This window comes from Ochlerotatus camptorhynchus, unplaced genomic scaffold (genome assembly GCF_037179485.1).
Source record: "Ochlerotatus camptorhynchus isolate MF236.1 unplaced genomic scaffold, CSIRO-AGI_Acam_v1.1 ptg000037l, whole genome shotgun sequence".
Classification (NCBI taxonomy): domain Eukaryota; kingdom Metazoa; phylum Arthropoda; class Insecta; order Diptera; family Culicidae; genus Ochlerotatus; species Ochlerotatus camptorhynchus.
The window spans coordinates 2,170,885-2,194,206 of record NW_027040528.1 but is presented as its reverse complement, the minus strand read 5'-3'; the positions used below and the strand labels follow the sequence as shown (position 1 = coordinate 2,194,206).

Here is a 23,322-nt window from a genome sequence, read left to right as displayed (position 1 = left end):
AAGCAATATCGACAATGAAGAGAAAAGTAATCGACACCAACAAACAAGCAACGAATCTACACAACTCTATACGAACGATTTAGGGACGTATAATGCTCAATCACCAACATGGACTAACAACAGAAACTGGATGAAGCAAACGACGGATGCCCTGAGTAGTCGGGGCACCCCTGGTGCGGAAGCTATACCACCATCGGAACCAGTGGATAACCCCCGACGCTCAGTGGCTTCTTTCGTTTCCGGGACGCACAAGAGGTTCACCCCTCGTTCCCCGGGTTTTTCCCTGCCCTCTCCTCGGGGCAGCCGAGGCCCCGTCAGTGCGGACGTCACTTTTTTACCGGAACTGGCGGACAACCCCCGGCACCCCGGGGATGGCAGAAGAGGGACAGACAAGGGTTTTTACGCCCATTCCCCTGGATGGACAGGAACTCCAAGGCCTAGTATCTCAACCGCAACTCCCTCATTGACAGCTGACACATTAGTGTTATCTCCATCCGATGAGACCCAATTAAGACAAGTTACGCTCCCCTCGGCCTTACCACTCCGAGCCCTAATAAACGCTGACGAATATGACCGACTTCAACATGAAACGCTCGGACTCGATTGGTCCAATGAACCAACTCACTCAAGGAACGATACCACGATTAAACTCTTACCAGCAATGAACACACGACCCCTGTCTTCCAATGGTAGAACTTTCCAACCGGCGATCGACTCAGCAACAATCGCTATCCAGTGGAATATGAACGGGTTTTTCAATAACCTGGCAGATCTCGAATTACTCATCAAAAAGAACCCATCCTGCATCCTAGCCATTCAGGAAACACACAGAACCAGTGTGGATACCATGAATCGTTGCCTTCAAGGACAGTACACATGGCTACTGAAGTCAGGAAACAACATGTACCAATCTGTAGCGCTCGGATTACACACGTCGGTACCTTTCACACCGATTAGTCTGGATTCTAGCCTATTAGCAACAGCCGCACGCATCGAGGAACCTTTCCCATTATCAGTTGTTAGTATTTACCTACAGTGCCGTGATCTACCGAACCTGGATGCTAAACTTCGGAATCTTTTGGATCAAATTGACGAGCCCCGACTGATCCTTGGCGATTTTAATAGCCATCATCCACTTTGGGGCGCCCGCATCCCGGACTCCAGAGGAACTATCTGCGCAGGGATAGCTGAAGACTACGATTTAGTTGTTCTAAACGATGGAACGCCCACTTTTATGCGGGGGCAAACGGAAACTGCAATCGATGTATCATTGGCCAGTAGATATTTAATGAATCGCCTAATATGGTCCTGCCTTGAGGACCCTCTGGGTAGTGACCACCGCCCCATTGTAATCGGTATCAACAGTAAACCCCCCGAGACATCTCGACGCCCTCGCTGGCGTTACGATCAGGCGGATTGGGCCGCATTTGAAACGGCCATAGAAACAAGTCTAGATGTCAATAACCCGTCTAGTATCGATCAACTCACCACCACTATCTTCGACGCTGCTAAAGGTTCCATACCTAGGACTAGTGTCACCCCCGGCCGTAAAGCCCTGCATTGGTGGTCCCCGGAGACCAGGGCGGCTATCAAAGCTAGAAGGAAGGCAATGAGAGCAGTGAAGAGACTTCCGCCTGATCACCCAGAAAAAGGAAGAATGATAGCAGAATATCGGTCAAAGAGAAATAAATGCAGACAAATTATCAGAGATGCCAAACGCAGGAATTGGGAAGATTTCATCGACGGGATCAATAGTAACCAGTCTACTACCCAACTGTGGGGTAGGGTAAACTCCCTAAGCGGAAAGAGAAGAACAAAAGGAATAGCCATCAGACATGAGAACGGGTTATCGAGAGACCCCTCGGTTGTAGCCGATAAACTCGCAGAATATTTTGCCAGCCTTTCTGCCATCAGTGGCTATAGCCAACTTTTCATCAGAAGCAATGCTGCCTCCTTAACGTCATTAGATAGAGTTCCCATTCCACAAGACGTCTCCTCTCTACCGATCAACCAACCTTTCTCCATGTTGGAGTTAAGCTTTGCCCTTGCGAACAGTAATGGTAAATCTGCTGGCCCTGATGAAATTAGTTACCCATTGCTGAAACACCTACCACACAGGGGCAAGCAGATCCTTCTTTCACTTCTGAACCAGAACTGGACCCAGGATGTTTTCCCAAAGCAATGGAGACACAGCTTGGTAGTTCCCATACCAAAGAATGGATCATCCTCGACTGATCCAAAGGACTACCGGCCTATCTCATTGACAAATTGCACTTGTAAAGTTCTGGAACGTATGGTCAACCGCAGACTTACTGACTTCCTTCAAGACAACAATCTGTTGGATTGCCGACAACATGCCTTCCGTAAAGGTTACGGAACGGGAACCTACTTTGCTTCCCTCGGTCAAGTTCTAGATGACGCCCTACAAGCCCAACAGCACGTAGACATAGCAGCTTTGGACTTGTCTAAAGCTTATAACAGGACATGGACACCCTTCGTCTTAAAACAATTATCTGAATGGGGCCTATCCGGCCACATACTTCACTTTGTCCAGAATTTCCTCAAGAACAGAACCTTCCAAGTCGGCATCGGGAATCATAGGTCTAACATAGCAAGGGAAGAGACTGGAGTCCCCCAGGGCTCTGTTCTCGCAGTCACACTGTTCCTAGTGTCTATGAACGGAGTCTTTGGGGACCTCCCCAAAGATATATACATCTTTGTTTATGCTGACGACATCGTCCTCGTTGTTGTCGGGCATAGACCAGTTTCACTTCGGAAAAAGCTTCAAGCAGCTGTCAATGCCGTTAACAGATGGGTCAAATCGGTAGGTTTTGAGTTGTCACCGAGCAAGAGTAACTTTACACACATCTGTAACAGCCGACACCGGGCGGAGTCTAACCCTATCAAAATCGAAGGCAACACAGTGCCTTACAAGACCTGCTGTCGCATTCTCGGCGTCTATCTAGACCGCCACCTCAACTTCCAAAAACATTTTAACACGGTTCGAGAAGATTGTCAATCAAGAATACGCCTATTACGCTTGATAACGAACCGTCGGAATCACAATAACCGCGATACTGCGCTCCGAGTTTCCACGGCCATCGTAACCAACAGACTGTTATACGGTATAGAGCTCACCTGCCGATCTTCAGACGAGATGATGCAGAAACTAGGACCAACCTACAATCGCTGCATAAGAATAGTCTCTGGTTTGCTACCATCCACGCCGGCGTCGTCAGCGTGTGTCGAAGCTGGAGTGTTACCTTTCCATTACATCATGGCCATAACCACCTGCTCGAGAGCTTTGAGCTTCATGGAAAAGACATACGGAGAAGAGGAGGGAGTGTTCCTCCTAAGGGAGGCTAACAAACTCCTTCAGAAACTGGCTCATCAGGAACTCCCACCGGTAGCTGAATTAGACCGGATCGGAGGCCAAGGATGGGACTCTTCCAAACCGAAGGTCAACTGGTCTTTTCAATGTTCTTACAAAGTCGGAGAAAGTAAGGCCGGAGTTATAAGTACTTTCAATCGTATGAAAGCGACGACGTTAGCTGGATATGATTTAATATACACCGATGGTTCCAAGGCCAATGGCAGAGTAGGTGTTGGTGTGTCAGGAAGAGATCTTGTGATACACCAGCGGCTACCAAAAATGTGCTCAGTCTTCTCGGCTGAGGCCATAGCTATTCATCAAGCAGCGACTAATGCAAAGGCAACTTATACTGCCATATTATCAGACTCCGCGAGTGTCCTTAAAGCCCTTGAAACGGACCGTATACGTCACCCATGGGTACAAATGATCCGGGCGACAGTGAAACCTAACACTCTTTTCGTTTGGATTCCCGGACACTGCGGCATCCCGGGCAATGAAAGCGCAGATAAGCTTGCGGCCTTAGGTCGAGATTCGCAGCTACTCACCACACAGGTACCCTTTCAAGATGCCAAAACCTGGGTTAAAAACATAATTTCGGTAGCTTGGGCAGTATCATGGCAACAAGAGAGAGACCTTTTTCTTCGTAAGGTTAAAGGTGAGACTACCAAATGGAATGACCAAAATAATAGAAAAGATCAACGAATCCTATCTAGGCTGCGAACCGGCCACACACGAATTAGTCACTTCCAGTCGGGACGATACGATCAAAGCCTATGCGATTTTTGTGGGATTCGGCAGTCTGTCGAACACATTATTGCTGTTTGCCCTCAGTATCAAGATTCGAGAAGAATATACGGACTAGAAAATGGTATAAGAGATATTCTTGCTAACGACCCTTCAACAGAAACAGCTTTGCTCTGTTTCCTTAAAGACACAAAACTGTACGAACGAATTTAGCTGACATCAACCACGGGAACTTCTAAACAACAACAAAGTGCGCCACTACAGGACTACGATTAAGGTTTCTTGATTAACAACTTCACTGACTTGATGAACAACGCAACTAAACCTGACATTTCATTTTATGGAACTTTAAAAAATTATTGTTATGAAAACTTATGTTTATGCTTTGCCAAGGGGGCCTCCTTCGATGCCTCTTCTGTTAAATAAAGAGACGAACCAGCCTAAGGCTGAAAGTCTCTATAATAAAGAAAAAAAAAAAAAAATAAAAAAAAAAAAAAAACCACGGAATGCAAAAGGTCGTTTAATATTGATTGGTTAACAAAACATTTTTTTTAACAGGAACGCTACCAATACCTTGCTAAGTTGATAGCAGCACTCCTGAGAAGTTAGGTAATGGGAATTTTGAAAAATTATACATCATTGAAAATAAAAACAAATGTTTGCTCACCAGAACAAAACACCTCGTTTCATTAATTGACAAAAATGTAACAAAAGACCAAATCAAAACATACTCCAAAATATAACAAGTCGTTTGTTAACTACGTAACCTTCTGAAGAAGGAAGCAATATTGACTATAGGATGTTATATACATTTTCAAAATATGATTACATTGTATACTGCTCATAAAAGCATAACTGTCTCATATGAATAGGAAATCAAGCCGATATGGGATAGTTTATAATAGTAGATATGGAAAAGCGTATTAAATATACCATAAACTTAGTGACTGTTTGAGAGTTATTTCTTGGAATCTTACCAATTGATGGCCATGTTGACTTTTGTAGTGCGGGTAGACAGCAAAGAGTTTGGGGATCTATAAATTCATGGTCGTGATTTGCTCGATTGGTTCCGCAATTACAGCTCAATTGGTTCCCGAGATTCTATTCGCCAGACTATGCATATCCAGTATTTTACGATCGCTTATATGGCCGCCACAATCTGGCTGATTTTCTGGTCGGGAACATAAGATTTGAAGTTTGGGTTGTGTCGCTCTACGTGTAAACGATCAAATTTGATCGGCCATAAGCGATCGTAAAATACTGGATACTCTGCAGCTGTTTACTCGTAAAGAAAATGCTGTTAGCAAACGTCAGACTGAAAATTCCCGTAAGAAACTGTAAATTTTTGCTAGAAAACACGATTTTGCACGGTGCCGTCAACGCCAAAATATTGTTGAATATTACATCCAAACAGCTGCACCGAGATCATTCCGTCGGTTGTGTAATATTACGTTGTACGATGTACATAGATTTTGCGAATAAAATTATATCCACAGACAAACAGACATAACACTCGCAAGTTGTTCATCGAACAAGCATTTAACGGTCAATTTAAAAGTATCGTAGTTGGTAGTACCGCCACCTGTGGCGCGCATAGTCAATTCCCTTGCGTTTGACGTTTACACACTACCGCCATCTGTTCAGCGTACTACCCACCACAGAGTATTCAACAGATGGCGGTAATGTTTTGGCAACGATGTTTTACAGTGATAAATATTCAATGTGTTATGTCTGTTTGTCTGCGTTATATCCACTGATGTAATATTGTATCTGTTTTTTGCTATTACATCATTATTTCATACATCAGCTTGAATAACGTTGATCGATATTACATTTTTTTGCTGTGTGTTCAGTTTAGTATTTTTTTTTCGGCTTGACTGGTTTTGTTTTACTTTCTTGAGTTTAGGTGTGTTCCTGTGTTATGTTTGTTTATGTATGGTCGCGAAGAAAAAATAGTGGATTGGTAATATCCAAATCGCAATTTTTCATTAACGCAAAAAATTCAACACATTTTGTTGGCAAATATCCAACTGAAAGAAACATGAAATAAACCCGTCTTAAACGTCACTTATGTTGATTGTCTTGTATCTGCATTTTTTTTAATTATAGAATACTCCAAGTTACTCCAATGTTGTTCGGCGAAGGACCGGAAAATTTTACGTCTTCAAACTGAACTAAAATACGAAAGAAAACATCACAGAATTTGTCGCCGAACTGCCCAGCGTAGGAAAGTTTCGTATAAAACCAAATGCGACCAGGTACACAGACTAAACCTAAAATTAAAGGAAAGAGATAAAATCCAAAAGCGCGATAAAAAGATCATCGCAATGGTGAAAAACAATTCCATACTATTGGAATGTTTAGAAAATTCTTTCCATACAAAACATGCCAGACGGTACCACGTTTCTCGAACGTTTAGCACCCGACAGATGATAGCATCAGCATCAACGTATAAAACGTTAAGAGCAGAAAATGTACTATGTCTGCCTCACCCAAAAACTATTATGAGATGGCATCGAAACATAAGCAATCTTCCAGGATTCAACAAAGAAATATTGAACTGTATAAAAAAAGCTGCGGAAAACATGGCAGAAAAGGATAAAGTAGTCGCTATCCTTATTGACGGTATGTCTATTAAAGCTCATTTAGACTATCACGCGATATCAGATAGGATGCATGGTTTTCCTGATGATGGGAAATTAAATTTGTTTGAAAACAACATCACTGATCATTTGGCAAACGAAGCTATTGTTGTAATGATCCGTAGTGTATATTCTAAGTATAAACAAGTAAGGCAATACTAATTTCTGCACGATTTATACATTTTTTTTTAATAAAAAGAACATTGAAACTTTGTTATTGAAACAATCGCCCAGTATTATTAGCAGCACCAGAGTAGGGTAAACGTTGTTATAGTTGCGGTACGCTAGAAACGTTTGGTTCCTATTATAGTTGATTATGAAAACTGATTAGTAACTATACTGTCGTGAAACTCATAACTTTTTTGCTTGATTTCCTATGTATATGTGACAGTGATGCTTTTAACGATAGTATAGGAATGGTACATTTCTTAAGTACCGCAACTATAATGCTGGTGGACGCATAACTGTCCCATGTTTCAAAACATAAATCTCGAAGGAAAAAAAAACTAAGTCGATTTTCCCATTTTAAATATGACCGCAATTTAGAGCAATTCAAAATCAATAAATTAAATTAATAATTGTTCTCTAAACATAGCTTTCACAATCAAAAGCACCTAGCTGTGATGATCGGTTCTCTTCATTGGGTTTCTTTTTAAAAAAATTCCAGTGGGACAACATTGCGTCCAATATTTCAAGTGGGACAAATCGACTAGGCATTTTATCGATTTGTTCTAGCATAAACAGCATGTGTATAGCATAAGCCTTCACCTTATGTAAATGAATCCTATAAGCATAGACAAATAGACATAACATATTGAATATTTCTCACTGTTAAACATCGTCACTAAAACATTACCGCCATCTGTTGAGTACACTGTGATGGGCAGTACGCTCAACAGATGGCGATAGTGTGTAAAAGTCAAACTCAAAAGAATTGACTATGCGCGCCTCAGATGGCTTTACTACCAACTACGATACTTTTAAATTGATCGTTAAATGCTTGTTCGATTAACAACTTGCGAGTGTTATGTCTGTTTGTCTGTGCTATAAGGCTGTTCACGAGACAGTTGCGATCAGCTGACTTTTTTGTTTACCAAGAACTTTTGACAGATCACAGTAGAACTGGCAGTTTATTCTTATATGAATTTCTGCTTTGTTTATGTTTACCTTCAGCACCATTAACACCAGAGCACTCACACACTCTAGATTCCTAGCTGTCAGTTCCACTTAGAAATGTCTCTTGAAAGTATGCAAAAATTATATTTTTCAAAAATAATGGTACATTTGATGAAATTATACGCTGGGGAATATTTGAAAATTATATTACGTAATTTTAAAGCAAGTTAAAGTCAATGTTGCCAAAATGGCTTTTGGCAACATGAAAATTTGAATTTTGTTTATATATTCTTAAATACCATTATTTTCGCAGTTTTTGAACAGGATTCACTAAGGTCGCATTGATTCTTATTGTTAAGTCATTTTAACACTCAACTTTGACACGTTGAAAAAGGTCTCCATTTTGGAAACATAGATGAAGAATTTGCGTTGCCAAAACGAGATTTTACTGTATTGTAATCTAAATATGTATTTATTAAAGAGCTTGAATTCATAAAAGACGACATCTTATCCATTTGACAGGTCTTCTGCTCGATGGGAATAAATTTTCCTATGTCTTTGACAGATAATCGATTGTTCCAATTTTGACAAGTCGTCTCTTTATAAATTCAGGCTCTTTAGTATTTATTATAGTATTTGGATTTGGTGTTTAGTCAAAAATACCGTAAGGTCACAGTTGTGTTGCCAAAACGAGCTCACTGTAGTAGTAGTATTAGTAATAGTAGTATTAGTAATAGTAGTATTAGTAATAGTAGTATTAGTAATAGTAGTATTAGTAATAGTAGTATTAGTAATAGTAATATTAGTAATAGTAGTATTAGTAGTAGTAGTATTAGTAGTAGTAGTATTAGTAGTAGTAGTAGTAGAATGTAGTAAGTCATCAAATCGATTGTACAATATTTCGTAGTAACCCTTTTCGTAGAATAGTCCATATTCAAAATGATCAATATTTTAGGTCATCGGCTACTTCCTAGCACATGGGACACTCGGAAGTGGAAGACAAAAAGATATAATAACGGAAGCAATTGTGTCATTGAAAGGAGTAGGATTAGTCCCTGTTGTAGTTATCATGGACCAGCATCCCACAAATGTAAAGATGGCGCATGAATTGGAGGTAACTGCAAAAGAACCTACTTTTAAAGTTGACGACAGTACAGTCGTACTTCTGTACGATACACCCCATTTGTTTAAATCAATACGCAACAATTTACTGGTGAAAAATATACTACTAAACAACAAAATTGTATCATTCAAATACATAAGAGATCTGTACAAATCTGACCTATCAAGGATTCCACGCTTGGCACCACACCTTACAAAAAAGGCCGTATATCCTAACACGTTCGAAAGGATGAACGTAAAATTAGCAACGCGCACTCTTAGTCGAACGACAGCCAAAGCGATAGAAACAAACATTTCGTTGGGATCGATGCCGGTTGACTCTTTAGCAACATCTGAATTTATAAACGACATTGACCAACTTTTCGATATATTCAACTCTCGGTTTATTAATGAAACCGGAAAGGTAATTCTTCTTACAATATTAAGCTAATGTCAGTACTTACATATATATCTTTCAATTTTAGCCTTTTCGTTCAGCTATTACTGGTACGAGTGAGCATTGGTCTGTTTTAGATAAAATGCTGAATCAGCTGCAGCAGATGGTATTCATTCCACAATCCTGCTTTAATTCACATAAGGTAAATCAAATTTTACAATAATTTTGTCCATTTTCTTCAAAATGTAAATGATTTCTTTTTTTCGCATTCACCTTATTTCATTCATTCATGAAATCAGTTGGAATCAATATTTATGAGATCATATATTCTATAGTTTGTCCATTGTTACATCATACTGCAATACGTCTGTCTCTGCTTATTGAGAGACCTTTGATGCTTTATAAGAAAAAACAATCTGTATAGTTTTTTTTATAAAGATATGTTGAATATCAGGGGTGACATTTGATAATGGCACAAAAGCTTTTGCAAACAAAAATTGTAAGGCCTCTTACACGTGAACCGAACAACGCCCACGTAAACCAACAACATCATCGGCTGGAGGAAATTTTCCCCTTTCGAATAATTGTATTGGTCAATCAGATGAGAAAAATTGTTAAATTATGCTGATAACGATTCTTGTGAGCAGTATGCGCTCACCAGCATGTTAATCAGCACAACCCAACAAACCTTTTTTAAACCCTGCTACCACACACTATTTTATTCAAAACAGTCTAGGTAAATACTCTGCGTGGGAAAATCAACCATAAAAGCTTTCAATTATTTTAAAATAATCATAATGCTTAACCCTTAAATGTACAATGTTTGAAAACAACACTGCGGAAAAAATTTAAATTGGTTTTTTTAGCTAGATCGTTTATTTGAAAGGATCAATTAGTTTTTCATTGTTTGTAACTTTTAAAAATCAGAAAGTGTGAAATTAATCCATTTTGAAACGTTTTCCATTTTTTTAACCCTTGTACATTTAAAAGTTAAGATGCCGGACTACACCCCTCCCGTTCCCCAACGTGCACTTAAGTTGTGTGATTAGATGTGTTGAAATACAAATTACTTTTAGGCGCGAAACAGCTCACAAAACATGAACTCGATTCAAAGAAATCCACCTTGTGTCAACGGGTTGATACATAATATCTATGGACTAAAAAAGTTATGGATAGTTCTATCCGAAGAACACTCGTTTAACTTCTTGCGAACCAACAAGTTAAATCAAGATCCACTCGAGAACGAGTTTTCGTGCGTAAGGCGGGCCTGCGGTAACAACGATACGCCAAACGCTCAGCAATTTGGAACTGCTCTAAAATATAGTTGCATAAAAAAAAACATGCTTTCAATAACAAACACGAATTGTGAAGACGACAACCACGTACCTATAGCGTGTAATGAATCTGACCAAAACGATCTTCTTGAAAACGACCCTTTGGAAGGATGTGATGAATTTGTATTACGGCCGCTCGATCCTCTTGAAGAAAATGTACCAGTTCCTGATGTATTGGAAAGAAATGCATTGTTATACGTCACTGGATATTCAATATCTAAGCTTACTCACAAAAAATGTATTAAAAAGCTAAACCAGTCACAGGCTGACGACGCACACGATTACACTTTCTGCTTGCTGAAAAAAAACCTCAATTCGAAACACTTCATAGTTCCAAGTAAAAATGCGTTAAAAATAGGTCTGGATGTTCTGAACGCATTCAAGCAAAAGTTCCAGATATTATTGAATGACAATAGGAAAGGTATTAAACTACGACTGAAAGAATATATCGAATACGATCAATATGAATCCGTGATGTGCTATAACTGTTTCAATAAGGTTATCAATAGACTCTTTAATACATTCATTAAAGCAGAGGTTCGAAAAATTCAGCAGAAAAATCTTAACAATAAAAATACCAAAAGAATGAAAAAGAACACAAAAGCCAGGAGGCTGGGTATCCCGAGTAATGTACAAACATCCAGAAAGAATATGAAATCTCGTACAACGAAATCGACCTGTTCTACATCCACTACACGAAATGATAGCAATGTCCATAGCCAACCATTTGAAACAGAATATGTAAACTGTCCTGATGATGGATTTGAACATAATACGGAATATGTTAATGAAGAAAACCCTCTTGATGTTGACGGCGAAAATAATAGCCAATCAGGCGAAGATCAGGAAAACCAAAAAATGAACGAATGCATTAAAGCGCTAGAAGAATTACTGAAACATTTACCAGAACAACGAAAAATTGAAGTCGAGAAAAGGTATCAGTTTAAGCGAATTTTTAAGATAAATTTTAGTATTTTTTTCGCTAACGCTCTATTTTTTAGAGATTGCTTCCGATTAACAATAGCTGAAATAAACGACACATTTGCAGAATTCAAGCCTGAACTCCAATGTATTTTCGACAAGTATAAAACATTTTCCAGTTATCAATTGGCCAAAATTCACACGTTGGCTTCATTTGAACAAGTCTGTCGAATTTTTACGGATGACCAACTTTACGCGATGGTATTATATCTAGACAGCCAACTGGTTTCACCTGAAGATACAGGATTGGTAATGCATTTAAAAATAAACGTTTTCCATTCACCCTCACTAAACTCCGATTTTTTATTTCATTTTTCAGTTCACCGACGTTATTGACGACGTTCTCGTGTATGAATGGGCAATAAGAATCTTTACTAAAATTTATCGTTTTCCTAATCGTGAAGAAGCCCTTAAACATATACAACTACAAGAAGAGGCGGAAATTTACAATTGACATATAGAAGTAAGTAGACAACATTTTTAATAACCCCATTCGGGTACTTTTTTATTACCGTGTCTTTTCTTACCGTGATGATATTTTGATCTCCGACTTTGCTCGGGTAAAATATACACTTCGACAGTGAGCATTCATAAGGGCGTATACGCGATGATCGATTCTCTTCATCGAATTTCTCTTTGCATTGCTACAGCTAAGCGAAACAATTTTCTAGAATTTGTTCAAAGCAGAGTTGTAACAAGTTGTATTAGCTATCAAAAGCAATAGCAAACGTACCGAGAAACGTTAAATCTAGCGAGTTATTAACAAAAGAGAAAATCGATGAAGAGAATCGATCATCGCGTATAGGCCCTTATGCATGCTCACTGTCGACTTGTACCTCCCATACACGGCGAATGAGAACGACCCCAATTTGAGTTTAGTTCACTCATAATCGCCAAAAGTGCAGGAACTCAGCTATGAGTAAAATTTGTCTCATGTTTTCCCAGGTTTTTCCAGGATTTACCGGCAGATTTTTTAGGGAACCATGAGACAAATTTACTCATCGCTGAGTTCCTGTACTTTTGACGATTATGAGTGAACTAAACTCAAATTTGGGTCGTCCTCATTCGCCGTGTATAAAGCTTTCATCAATAAAGAACATTTTTATCGTTGAGGTCAAGGTTCAGATCCATAAATCAACATTAGATTCCCTTCGCCCACTTACATTTTTAATTATGCAGCAGAGTTGCTCTCCTTAGTTGTTAGATGCTTTTTAAGGTGTTTCGCTGTGAGATCCTTATTCTCGTTTCCACTTCGAAACTTTAAGTGCACAAATATCAGCTTCTACGACACGTACCACAATGAAACTGTTACTCCACGTTTGCTGTACTGCAGCATACATCAAGTAGCAATTTCATGTGAAATGGGGCATTAATTGCCAAGAGTTGTGTGAATGAAAATTCGAAGTGGAAGAGCATTGTATAACCTACGTGGCGGACTCTACAAGGAATCACCTTAAATATTCCGTAATGTAACATGGGTTAATGGTACACAGAAAAAAAAAAGTTGTTGAATATTACACCTAAACAGCTGCACAGAGATCATTCCGCCGGTTATGTAATATTACGTTGTACGATGTACATCGATTTTGCGAACAAAATTACGTCCATTGATGTAATATTGTATCTGCTTTTTGCTATTACATCATTATTTCATACATCAGCTTGAATTACGTTCGATATTACATTTTTTTCTGTGTAGTCTGACCCTAAATAGATACTTCCAGCACCATCACCATTCACATCGTCATCATAATTTCCAGCCAAACCCGACAGCTGCTCCCCCAGGAAAGAAGACGCACATCGTACGCAACAACTACAGCATCCGCAACGGGGAGGTTTTCGTGGAAAACAAGCTAAGTGGAACGCCAAAACTACACCAGCAGCAGCAGCAACGACCCAGGGAGGACGATACCGATGACATCACCACCGAAGAAATGAAGGACTGGTTATCGAAATACGTAATACTACATGCTGTGAATGAAGCGGAGCACCCGCAAAAATAACCTCATCTCGCAGAAGAATGCCAACGTAACAACAAATCCTTCGGATATGCTGAGCAATAAGTTTGGACCGCTGCCTTCGCTTTCGCCGCCGAAAGTGTACGTCAGCGATCGGCCCGATATTCGCCATGAAGATCACCGAGAAGAAGTGGGATATTCCCGCCGTACAACGTACCATGGTTACATGGTTTAGATCGCCACGGGCTCTAACCCATCCGGAAGCAACTTCTAAACTAATGTAAACTGTCGTAAGGATGCAAATAAATAAGAGTTTATAAGGGAATTTCTGCAATCGGTTGTGTTGGTGCTTATTTATTGGTTGAAATGTTATGAAAGAACATATATTTAGATGTATAGTTTTTATGCAAATATTTATTGTGAAGTATGCGGTTTATGTATTCGCATAACCACAAACCTATTTTGGGCCGATCAAGCAGAAAACATCAAATAAATCCATGATTTCAGAGTTAACAATTATGGGTTTGGTAAGATACTTTAGTCAATTAGCTATTGAACAAAGTCAATGAGAATGCGTGATTTGAAGCTTTGCACCCATAATTCACAAAAACAAAAGAAGCGCTCCGTTCGAATCAATTTTTATCTTCATCCGATAGGCCGAAGTGAATTCATTGGCGTTTCAATGCGTTAGCCGAGTTTAGAATCCGTAGGCCGAGTTTGGCATCAAGAAGCAGTGTTAGACTTTTGACTCGTATGTGCAATCTTCCAGCAAGCAAGCGCATTGCACTAATATGTGTAGTTTATGCTGAAAAAGTAAAATTTATTATACAGAATCCAGAATCCAAAATCAACTCAGGCACATTTGATAACGGCACAAAAGCATTTGTAAATAAACTTTCTAAGGCCCTTTACACGCGAATACCAATACCACTTTCGGAAAAGTGATAGTTGCCCCTATCCGATGATGTTGGTTTGCGTGGGCGTACTTTGGTTCGCGTGTAAAGGGCCTTAGAAAGTTTGTTTACAAATGCTTTTGTGCCGTTATCAAATGTTATGGCTGAACTAAACTTACCACCTTCCGGCATCGGCATCGAATTCCATCCACCGCCTCGTGACAAACTCCAATCAGGTACCTCAGTGTTTCCAGCAATGCCTCCAAATGCAGTAGGTCCTCCTTCCTATCACCATCCTCCGACCACAAACGAAGTGACAGACGGAGCGGCTCGAAAACTTTGGTGACTAACCTTCTATTGCAATTTTTCAATGTACCACATGGCAACACCACTACTACTGGATTGTACCACATGGCAACACTACTATTGGATTGAACTAGCATTTTCACCAAATGTACTAGAATATTTTGGTTCTATCTCTTTCACTCTACTCAAAACTGAAATGCATAAAAAAATGACAAAATGATACGCACTCTTTGCACACTGTCAAAGAATCATTGTACACAAAATCAACTTTGTTCAAATCAAAACAAAAAAACTAACCCATCTGGTGGATGATGGCACAAGCTTCCAAGAAAATTCTATTACAGTGAACCACATTATTTAAATGAATTTCTTCACCAGTTAGTCGTCTGTCACTTCGTTTGTGCTCCGACTCCCCGAAAAGCGTCAACAGTTCCGCTACGGAGGAGTTCTGTCGATGTCTTCTCAGTCGCGGTTGACTCTAACTTTGGTTAGAAGCACGGACTGAAGAAATCTAGCAACAATGGCAACAAGCGCGAGTCATTGGCAGCTCAACATCGTTTACTTCTAAGCAAATGTTAACCCGATGTGTTCACCCCTAATCATTTTGGCATATGATCTTTTGTTATACAAAAGAAAAGCAGATAAAAAACTAAACGTCATAATGACATGCTGTTTGACAACAGGCTCTCCCTTTAAATTTTCGTTAGAGAAAAAGAGATAACATACGGTACTTCCTACTTTAAGCTAGTACATATGAGTAGATAGTGTTGCCGTGAGGTACACTCGAAAACTTCAAATGTAAGTGCGTCAAATCAAATTTCGAGCCGCTCCGTCTGTCACAAACGAAGTTACAGACGACTTTCTCCGAAGAAATGAATTAAAATAATGTGGTTCTCTGTAATTGGCAAATCAAAGTTGGCACTCGTGGAGAATAGAAGAACTATGAAAGTGATGATGGTTTCAAAATTTTCCACGGGGAAGTATACGAGTGCAATCTTAAAATGCTTTTATTTTGAAAATGGAGCATTTTATTTAAATCTGGTTACTGCTACAGTGATAGAAAAGCGGAAGTCTATGTTTACACCTAAAAATCTGAAAAGAAATTATGTTTTCTGTATTATATGTCTATTGAGTAGTCCTGAAGTTTTCTACTAACGTAGCATTAACCAGATTTAAATAAAATGCTCCATTCACAAAATAAAAGCATTTTAAGATTGCACTCGTATACTTCCCCGTGGAAAACTTTGAAACCATCATCACTTTCATAGTTCTTCTATTCTCCACGCGTGCCAACTTTGATTTGCCAATAGAATTTTAGTCCACCTTCCGCCCCTCACCGCCAGGTTCGCTAGTATTTTTGTTTTGAATTAATTCAAGTTGGTTTTGTGTGCAATGATCTGGCAACTCGTGTCCTTGCTTGTGTTGACGGGGTGCTGTTTTCTCACTCATCGAAGGAAATTTTGATTAGAGTGAGAAAGTAAGGAACAGTCAGCGCGGGAGCCGTGTGCGTTACTATAGGTGCGGCAGAAGGAATGTAGTCGACTCTGTCGTTCTCACGGTGTTCTTACGCATGATCCAACGTTTCGTCACACTAGATTATGCATAAGAACGTCGTGATAATGCAAGTGCTGGCTTGTTTCCTTCTGCCTCACCAATCACATTGATCACAGCACATACGATTCTCCGTCGGTTCGTGGTGCATAGACGAGTGCACGGATGGATTTGAGTTCACTCACTCGATAAAAAGTGACACAACAGCGGGGCCCTGTTTACTAAAAATGAACACATATGTGTTCATTTTTAGTAAACAGGGCCCCGCTGTTGTGTCACTTTTTGTCGAGTGAGTGAACTCAAATCCATCCGTGCACTCGTCAATTGTGCATTCTTTGTGCCATACCACCAGTCCAATCACTAGAAGTTTTAGAAGGTTCTCCCTCAGTACCTGTAAGCAGTGTGATACCAGCTGACATTCGCATGGGTAGAGAAATCCGGAACATTTTCTCGCTTTTGAGCATCAACGTCAACCCGGTCTCGAATCGCATTTCCGCTTGAGGTGGCACCGTTGGCAGTAATCTATTGCGCCGTGGGAAAGACCTGCTTAGTGCACTAGTGCTGGAAAATTCTGCAAGTTCGTCATTAAAATTAAATCAACTTTTCTTCGCTGTAACGTACTCCGGATCAGACTCGCTGGTGGAACGTTTTCGTGGGACGGTTTTCGACCCAAAAAGCTTCAGTTTGAACTGCTTTCCAAAAGATTTCTGGGCAGGCGTCTTGGGACGCACGATCTCCACCGAGGCATCCGTTAGCGTGTTCGTGTCGGAGCGGATGACCTGTTTGATCGGCTGCAATTCTACCATCGATTTTCGGCCCTGCTTTTTGTTTAACTTCACACGATAGTTGAAATCGAACACGGTCGACGATCCGGCGGAGGATGCTTCGTCTTCATTCTCCGAAGAAGTCAACGATTTGATCTTTTCCGAGCTGAGCTTCTCGAGCCTTACGACCGGTTTGACTCGAAGTAATTTTTCGACGGAAGTTCCTCGTGGCAGTGGAATCTTCTTGACCAGTTCCTCCAGACTGATTTCTTCGCTTCGAAGAAACGAACGAGGAAGAACTAGATGAAGACGTGGACAGCCGTCATTTCGACGTTGGTTTCTTTCGTGTAGAAACCAGATCGGAATTGCTGTCGTCACTGTCTATTGCGGTTCGTCTTTTCTGAGATTTGCGTTTGGTCGTCAATGCAACTGACTCTTCAGAATCTGAATCATCCGATTCAATCTGACGTCTGCCACTAGATCGGCCCCTAGAACTCCCCTCTCTGCTATCGTTACCGGCTTCCCCCATCAAGCTGCTTCCACTCTTCGGGAAGCCTCGGCTAGCTTCAAAACCGCTTCCGGCGTCTTTCGGACAATCGGACGACAAAAGGTGAAAACATAGTTCTTCGAGGGAACCTCCATGCACTGATCTTGGCGACAAGTCGAACCGCACGTTGTACAAAGGATCAGATCCCAACGCTTGCAATCGTCGTAATCTCGCCCATACCGACAGCGACACTCTTCAGCGTCACACTCCGAAAGACGTTCCAACTGATCGTTGAATACATTCGGTTCCAGCTCCCACGAGGCATCCCTCGAACAATTAAAATAAAATATTCAGTATTCAAATACCGATTCACCCACCTCCGCCGCTTCGCTTAATTTTCCGGAATATAAATGCCACGCTGATGGATCTGCTGACTAAAGTCGTCCTTGTTGCACAAAGGGCGATTGGGCAAACTGTGCCACGTAGCTCCGATGGAACCAGCCATTCTGACAGCACGGGTCACGAATCGATTCCAGCTTCCTGTACGGTCCCATATCATCGTAGCAAATCCCACAGGCTTCGGTCTCGGAGTGTTTCACCTTATCCACCAGCGCTACGTGCTTATCGCACCACGACTGGAACGTTTCCACGTAATGCGACAGGCACTCATTCTGCATCCCACAAAGCGTATGGAATGAACGGAAGCACTTCTTCGCGCAACACCAAACGTTTGCATACCGTTCCTTGCAGATGTAACACTTTTGTCCTCGGATACGAGCTTCCTCATTTCTGATGTCCTCCTCCATTAATCCGAAGATTCCCTCCTCGTCTTCAGGTAACAAGGTACACGTAGCAGGTATAATGACTAGTTTTGCCACGTCTAGTAGCCCGGTCCAGAATAGAGCATCGCACCATCGTACCGCAATCATGCTCAAACGCGTGACATACAGCATCTTTAGCCGAAATAAATAATAAATTGAACAAAATTGGTTTCATCCGATCCTCCTTCATTCTCACCATCTCACCTTCAGCACGTCGATCGATTCGATGGATTTCGGCATGATTTTGGAGTAAATTTTCCTTCTTCAGATCGCCCTCGTCGAGAGCTTTCAGTTCCTCTACGGAGGAACAAATGCATACCGAGTATGGCCACCCGAAAAAAAAAATAATTATAATAAAATAACGAAATTACAATGATTTTTACGGTTGAATTTCGGGCACATTATAAATTTATTGTTAAATTATTGGACGGGTGAAAAAATAAATTTCGTTTTAAAAGATACAATTCTCAATGAAAATTAATTTGATGAGATCAAATTTGTTCGAGAAAAATCAGTTTTTTTATTGTTAAGATGCTTAACAACCCCCCTTTTTTACTGTACATTTCTCATATACCATGATTTTCGTTTTGATTTTATGATAATCAACAAAAATCTCCATTCAAAATCATTGTATTTTTATTGGATTTTTTACGGGCGGGTCCTGTTTGGCGTCCAACAACGATATCTTCTCGGTCGCGAATGACCATGGCTTTGGTTAGGAGCACCGACTGATGAAATCTTTAGCAACAATTGCCGCCAAAAAGCGCGAGTCATTGACAGCTCAACATCGTTTATTTGTAAGCAAATGTTAACCCGATGTGTTTACTCCTAATCATTTTGGCCTAAGGTCTTTCATTATACAAAAGAAGTGCAGATAACAATTAACACAACATGGTGACATGCAGTTTGACAACAGGCTCTCCCTTTCAATTTTCGTTAGAGAAAAAGAGATAACAGGCGGTGCCCCAATAGCATCAACTTTTTTAAGCTAGTACATATGAGTAGATAGTGTTGCCGTGAGGTACACTCGAAAATTTCAAATGTAAGTGCGTCAAACCAAATTTCGAGCCGCTCCGTCTGTCACTTCGTTTGTGGTAGTAGCAACAATCAATACGAAACAAACGATCTTAAATTGGCTCACTACTTGACTAGCCTATTGGTCCCAAGCAAATCTTTTAACGTATCCCATTCTAGTATAAATTCCAGTACTACACTATGTTTGTTTTGATTCGCTATGAAAGTTTGACAGATAAAATGAGGGGTTAGTGGTTTTTCCTATGTTTCGAGGGGTGAATCGATTAGCTTGGGACCGAAGATAGTACCAGAGCTGAGCGAAAAAGTTGAGCATGTTTCTTCGGGACCTACTAGTCTTAGAGTTACCTCTAGGGTAGTAGCATAGAGGAAACTCTAAGACTAGAAGGTCCCGAAATAACGTGCTCAACTTTTTGGCTCAGCTCTGGTACTCTCTTCGGTCCCAAGCTAATCGATTCACCCCTCAAAACATAGGAAAAACCAATAACCCCTAATTTTATCTGTCAAACTTTCATAGCGAATCAAAACAAACATTGCGTAGTACTAGAATTTCGACTAGAATGGGGTACGTTAATCGTTTGCTTGGGACCAAGGCTAGTCAAGTAGTGAGCCAATTTAAAATCGTTAGTTTCGTATTGATTGTTGGTAGTAGCACAAACGAAGTGACAGACGGAGCGGCTCGAAAACTTTGGTGACTAACCTTCTATTGCAATTTTTCAGTGTACCACATGGCAACACCACTACTACTGGATTGTACCACATGGCAACACTACTATTGGATTGAACTAGCATTTTCACCAAATGTACTAGAATATTTTGGTTCTATCTCTTTCACTCTACTCAAAACTGAAATGCATAAAAAAATGACAAAATGATACGCACTCTTTGCACACTGTCAAAGAATCATTGTACACAAAATCAACTTTGTTCAAATCAAAACAAAAAAACTAACCCATCTGGTGGATGATGGCACAAGCTTCCAAGAAAATTCTATTACAGTGAACCACATTATTTAAATGAATTTCTTCACCAGTTAGTCGTCTGTCACTTCGTTTGTGGCCATAGTCTGTACGGGGTATAATAGCACAATTTTATTACATTTCCATATAATGAGAATATGTTATTTGGCCATTTCAGAGTACATGGCAGTAGGGATACAAAGAGAAAATCGACGAATCTGTCAATGTTACTTAGGACCAAATGCATTGTTCAGCTTGAAATTGAGCTCAAAAATGTTGGGAGAATGATCAGGACTTAAAATAAGAATCGATTGAGCTTGATGAAGCAAAATCGATATTTTGAATCACCCTAATACGTAATTATATCTTCCATCTATCTTTGGTTTTGTTGTACCTGTATACTGCCGTTATACGCATAAGATTCTCACGGCGCATAAGAATTGCATAGAACATGGGACAGTTATGCGTATAACGGCAGTATGCTAATGAAAATTCATGTGTAACCACACATACTATTCATTTGACTAATAAATTTCATGTGTACTTTTGAGTGGATTCTGTTTATGTGTGGACACATGAAAATCATGTGGAATTTTACAAGTAAATTCTCCAATAAAAATGTGTCGAATTTTATGAGTGTAGTTTACGAAAACTCGAATTTTTCATCTTAGCATAAACTTTTTAAAAACTTAAGTGAAAGCCTGTTTGTAAAAGACCTCCAAACAAACTGTTAAAACATAGTGTTTTATTTAGCATAGGCTTCATCAATATTAAAAAGTTCTTTAGCTGAACTTGAAGTTTTAGCCCGGCCATTTTATGATTGACATTAGATGGACACTTATAAATTTTGAAAAAATTGTTAATAGATATCCAAAACTCTCTCCTTCGTATGGACAATGCTTCCTATCTGAATCTATTGATTCCATCAATCTGCTATTGTACATGTTAAATAATACACTACTATAATCAGCTGACCCTGGCGCCAACGCCATTAAATTCCTGCCTACAACATGCAACATGCAATGTATGTGTCTAGGTCAGTATATGACCTAAAATATGTGTAATGCATTTGTCGATTTGCAACATGCATTTTAATTTATCTGTAGCACCTGTATTCTACATTCCGCCGATCGGTATTTTTAAAAATTCATGGTTCTACACATAAGTAATAATTATTATTTTCTTTCATAATTTGGCACATTACATCCACTATTCACTAGGGATCACTTATACCCATGTGACGAGTGAATCACGATATCACACATGTTGAGCGGTAGAAAAAAAAACTAATCTATGGCATAGTGTGTCATGCAAAGCAACCGTACCCTTGAGCAACTGGAAGAAAAAATTTCACTTCAAGTTTCACCACCGAGAACCGCGGACGTAGTTTAAAACACTTCTCTCCGCCTTCAAGAATCGGATCGGATCAAGAATCGAAACTTTTGCGCCAGTAGAACAGAAGCAGAATGCGTGAAATCGTGCATATCCAAGCCGGACAGTGTGGCAACCAGATCGGGGCCAAGTTCTGGGAGGTAATTTCTGACGAGCACGGAATCGATGCGACCGGTGCGTACTGCGGAGACAGCGATCTGCAGCTGGAGCGAATCAACGTGTACTACAACGAGGCCACCGGAGGAAAGTACGTCCCTCGTGCGGTTCTGGTCGATCTAGAGCCGGGAACAATGGATTCCGTTCGAGCCGGCCCATTTGGGCAACTGTTTCGACCGGATAACTTTGTTTTCGGGCAATCCGGTGCCGGTAACAACTGGGCCAAAGGACACTACACCGAGGGTGCCGAACTGGTCGATTCCGTGCTGGATATAGTCCGTAAGGAATGCGAGGGTTGCGATTGTCTGCAGGGATTTCAGCTCACACATTCGCTCGGCGGCGGAACTGGCTCAGGTAATTTTCGAATCTATTAAGTTAGGAGCTTCATCAGGAAACATGTTTCTCCTTATAGGCATGGGCACGCTGCTGATCTCGAAAATTCGTGAAGAATATCCCGACCGTATCATGAACACGTTCTCTGTCGTTCCCTCGCCCAAAGTGTCCGACACCGTCGTAGAGCCATACAACGCTACGTTAAGTGTCCATCAGCTGGTTGAAAACACCGACGAATCGTTCTGCATTGACAACGAAGCCCTGTACGATATTTGCTTCCGAACGTTGAAGCTTACCACTCCTACATACGGTGATTTGAATCATCTGGTCTCGGCGACGATGTCTGGTGTTACTACGTGTTTGCGCTTTCCGGGTCAGCTGAATGCAGATCTCCGCAAATTGGCAGTCAATATGGTTCCATTCCCACGGCTACACTTCTTCATGACTGGGTTTGCCCCGCTGACGTCTCGAGGATCGCAACAGTATCGTGCGTTGTCCGTCCCGGAACTGACACAGCAGATGTTCGACGCTAAAAATATGATGGCTGCCTGCGATCCTCGACATGGTCGATATCTAACGGTTGCGGCCATCTTCCGAGGACGAATGTCTATGAAGGAAGTCGACGAACAGATGTTGAACGTGCAGAACAAAAACAGCAGCTACTTCGTGGAATGGATTCCCAGTAACGTGAAGACGGCCGTTTGCGATATACCGCCACGTGGCTTGAAGATGTCGTCAACCTTCATCGGTAACTCGACAGCTATTCAGGAAATTTTCAAACGGATCGCAGAACAATTCACGGCCATGTTCCGGAGGAAGGCCTTCCTGCACTGGTACACCGGTGAGGGCATGGACGAGATGGAGTTCACCGAAGCCGAGAGCAACATGAACGACCTGGTGTCGGAGTATCAGCAGTACCAGGAAGCCACGGCCGACGAGGAAGGAGAGTTTGACGAAGAAGAGGAAGGTGCCGATGAATAAT

The 23,322-nt window shown here is 40.7% G+C and overlaps 1 protein-coding gene and 1 long non-coding RNA gene across 2 annotated transcripts; both read left to right on the top strand.

Annotated features, from left to right (window-relative positions):
- The first annotated feature begins 9,076 nt into the window (after window positions 1–9,076).
- Window positions 9,077–12,136, top strand: LOC135710785 (uncharacterized). The gene is made up of 5 exons (XR_010518443.1): window positions 9,077–9,400; window positions 9,462–9,575; window positions 10,450–11,642; window positions 11,709–11,937; window positions 12,008–12,136. It is a non-coding gene; the product is annotated as an uncharacterized LOC135710785 (long non-coding RNA).
- Window positions 12,137–21,925: 9,789 nt separating this feature from the next.
- On the top strand, window positions 21,926–23,322 carry LOC135711070 (tubulin beta chain-like). Its single transcript, XM_065233821.1, has 2 exons — window positions 21,926–22,361; window positions 22,420–23,322. The coding sequence occupies exons 1-2, from the start codon at window positions 21,926–21,928 to the stop codon at window positions 23,319–23,321; spliced, it is 1,338 nt and encodes a 445-aa protein (XP_065089893.1). The 3' UTR covers window position 23,322.

Bases quoted from the DNA above. Each gene is read 5' to 3' on its own strand.
- LOC135711070 (XM_065233821.1), top strand. From the start codon at position 21,926: ATGCGTGAAATCGTGCATATCCAAGCCGGACAGTGTGGCAACCAGATC. The intron at 22,362-22,419 runs GTAATTTTCGAA...TTCTCCTTATAG, and splicing joins CGGCGGCGGAACTGGCTCAG to GCATGGGCACGCTGCTGATC.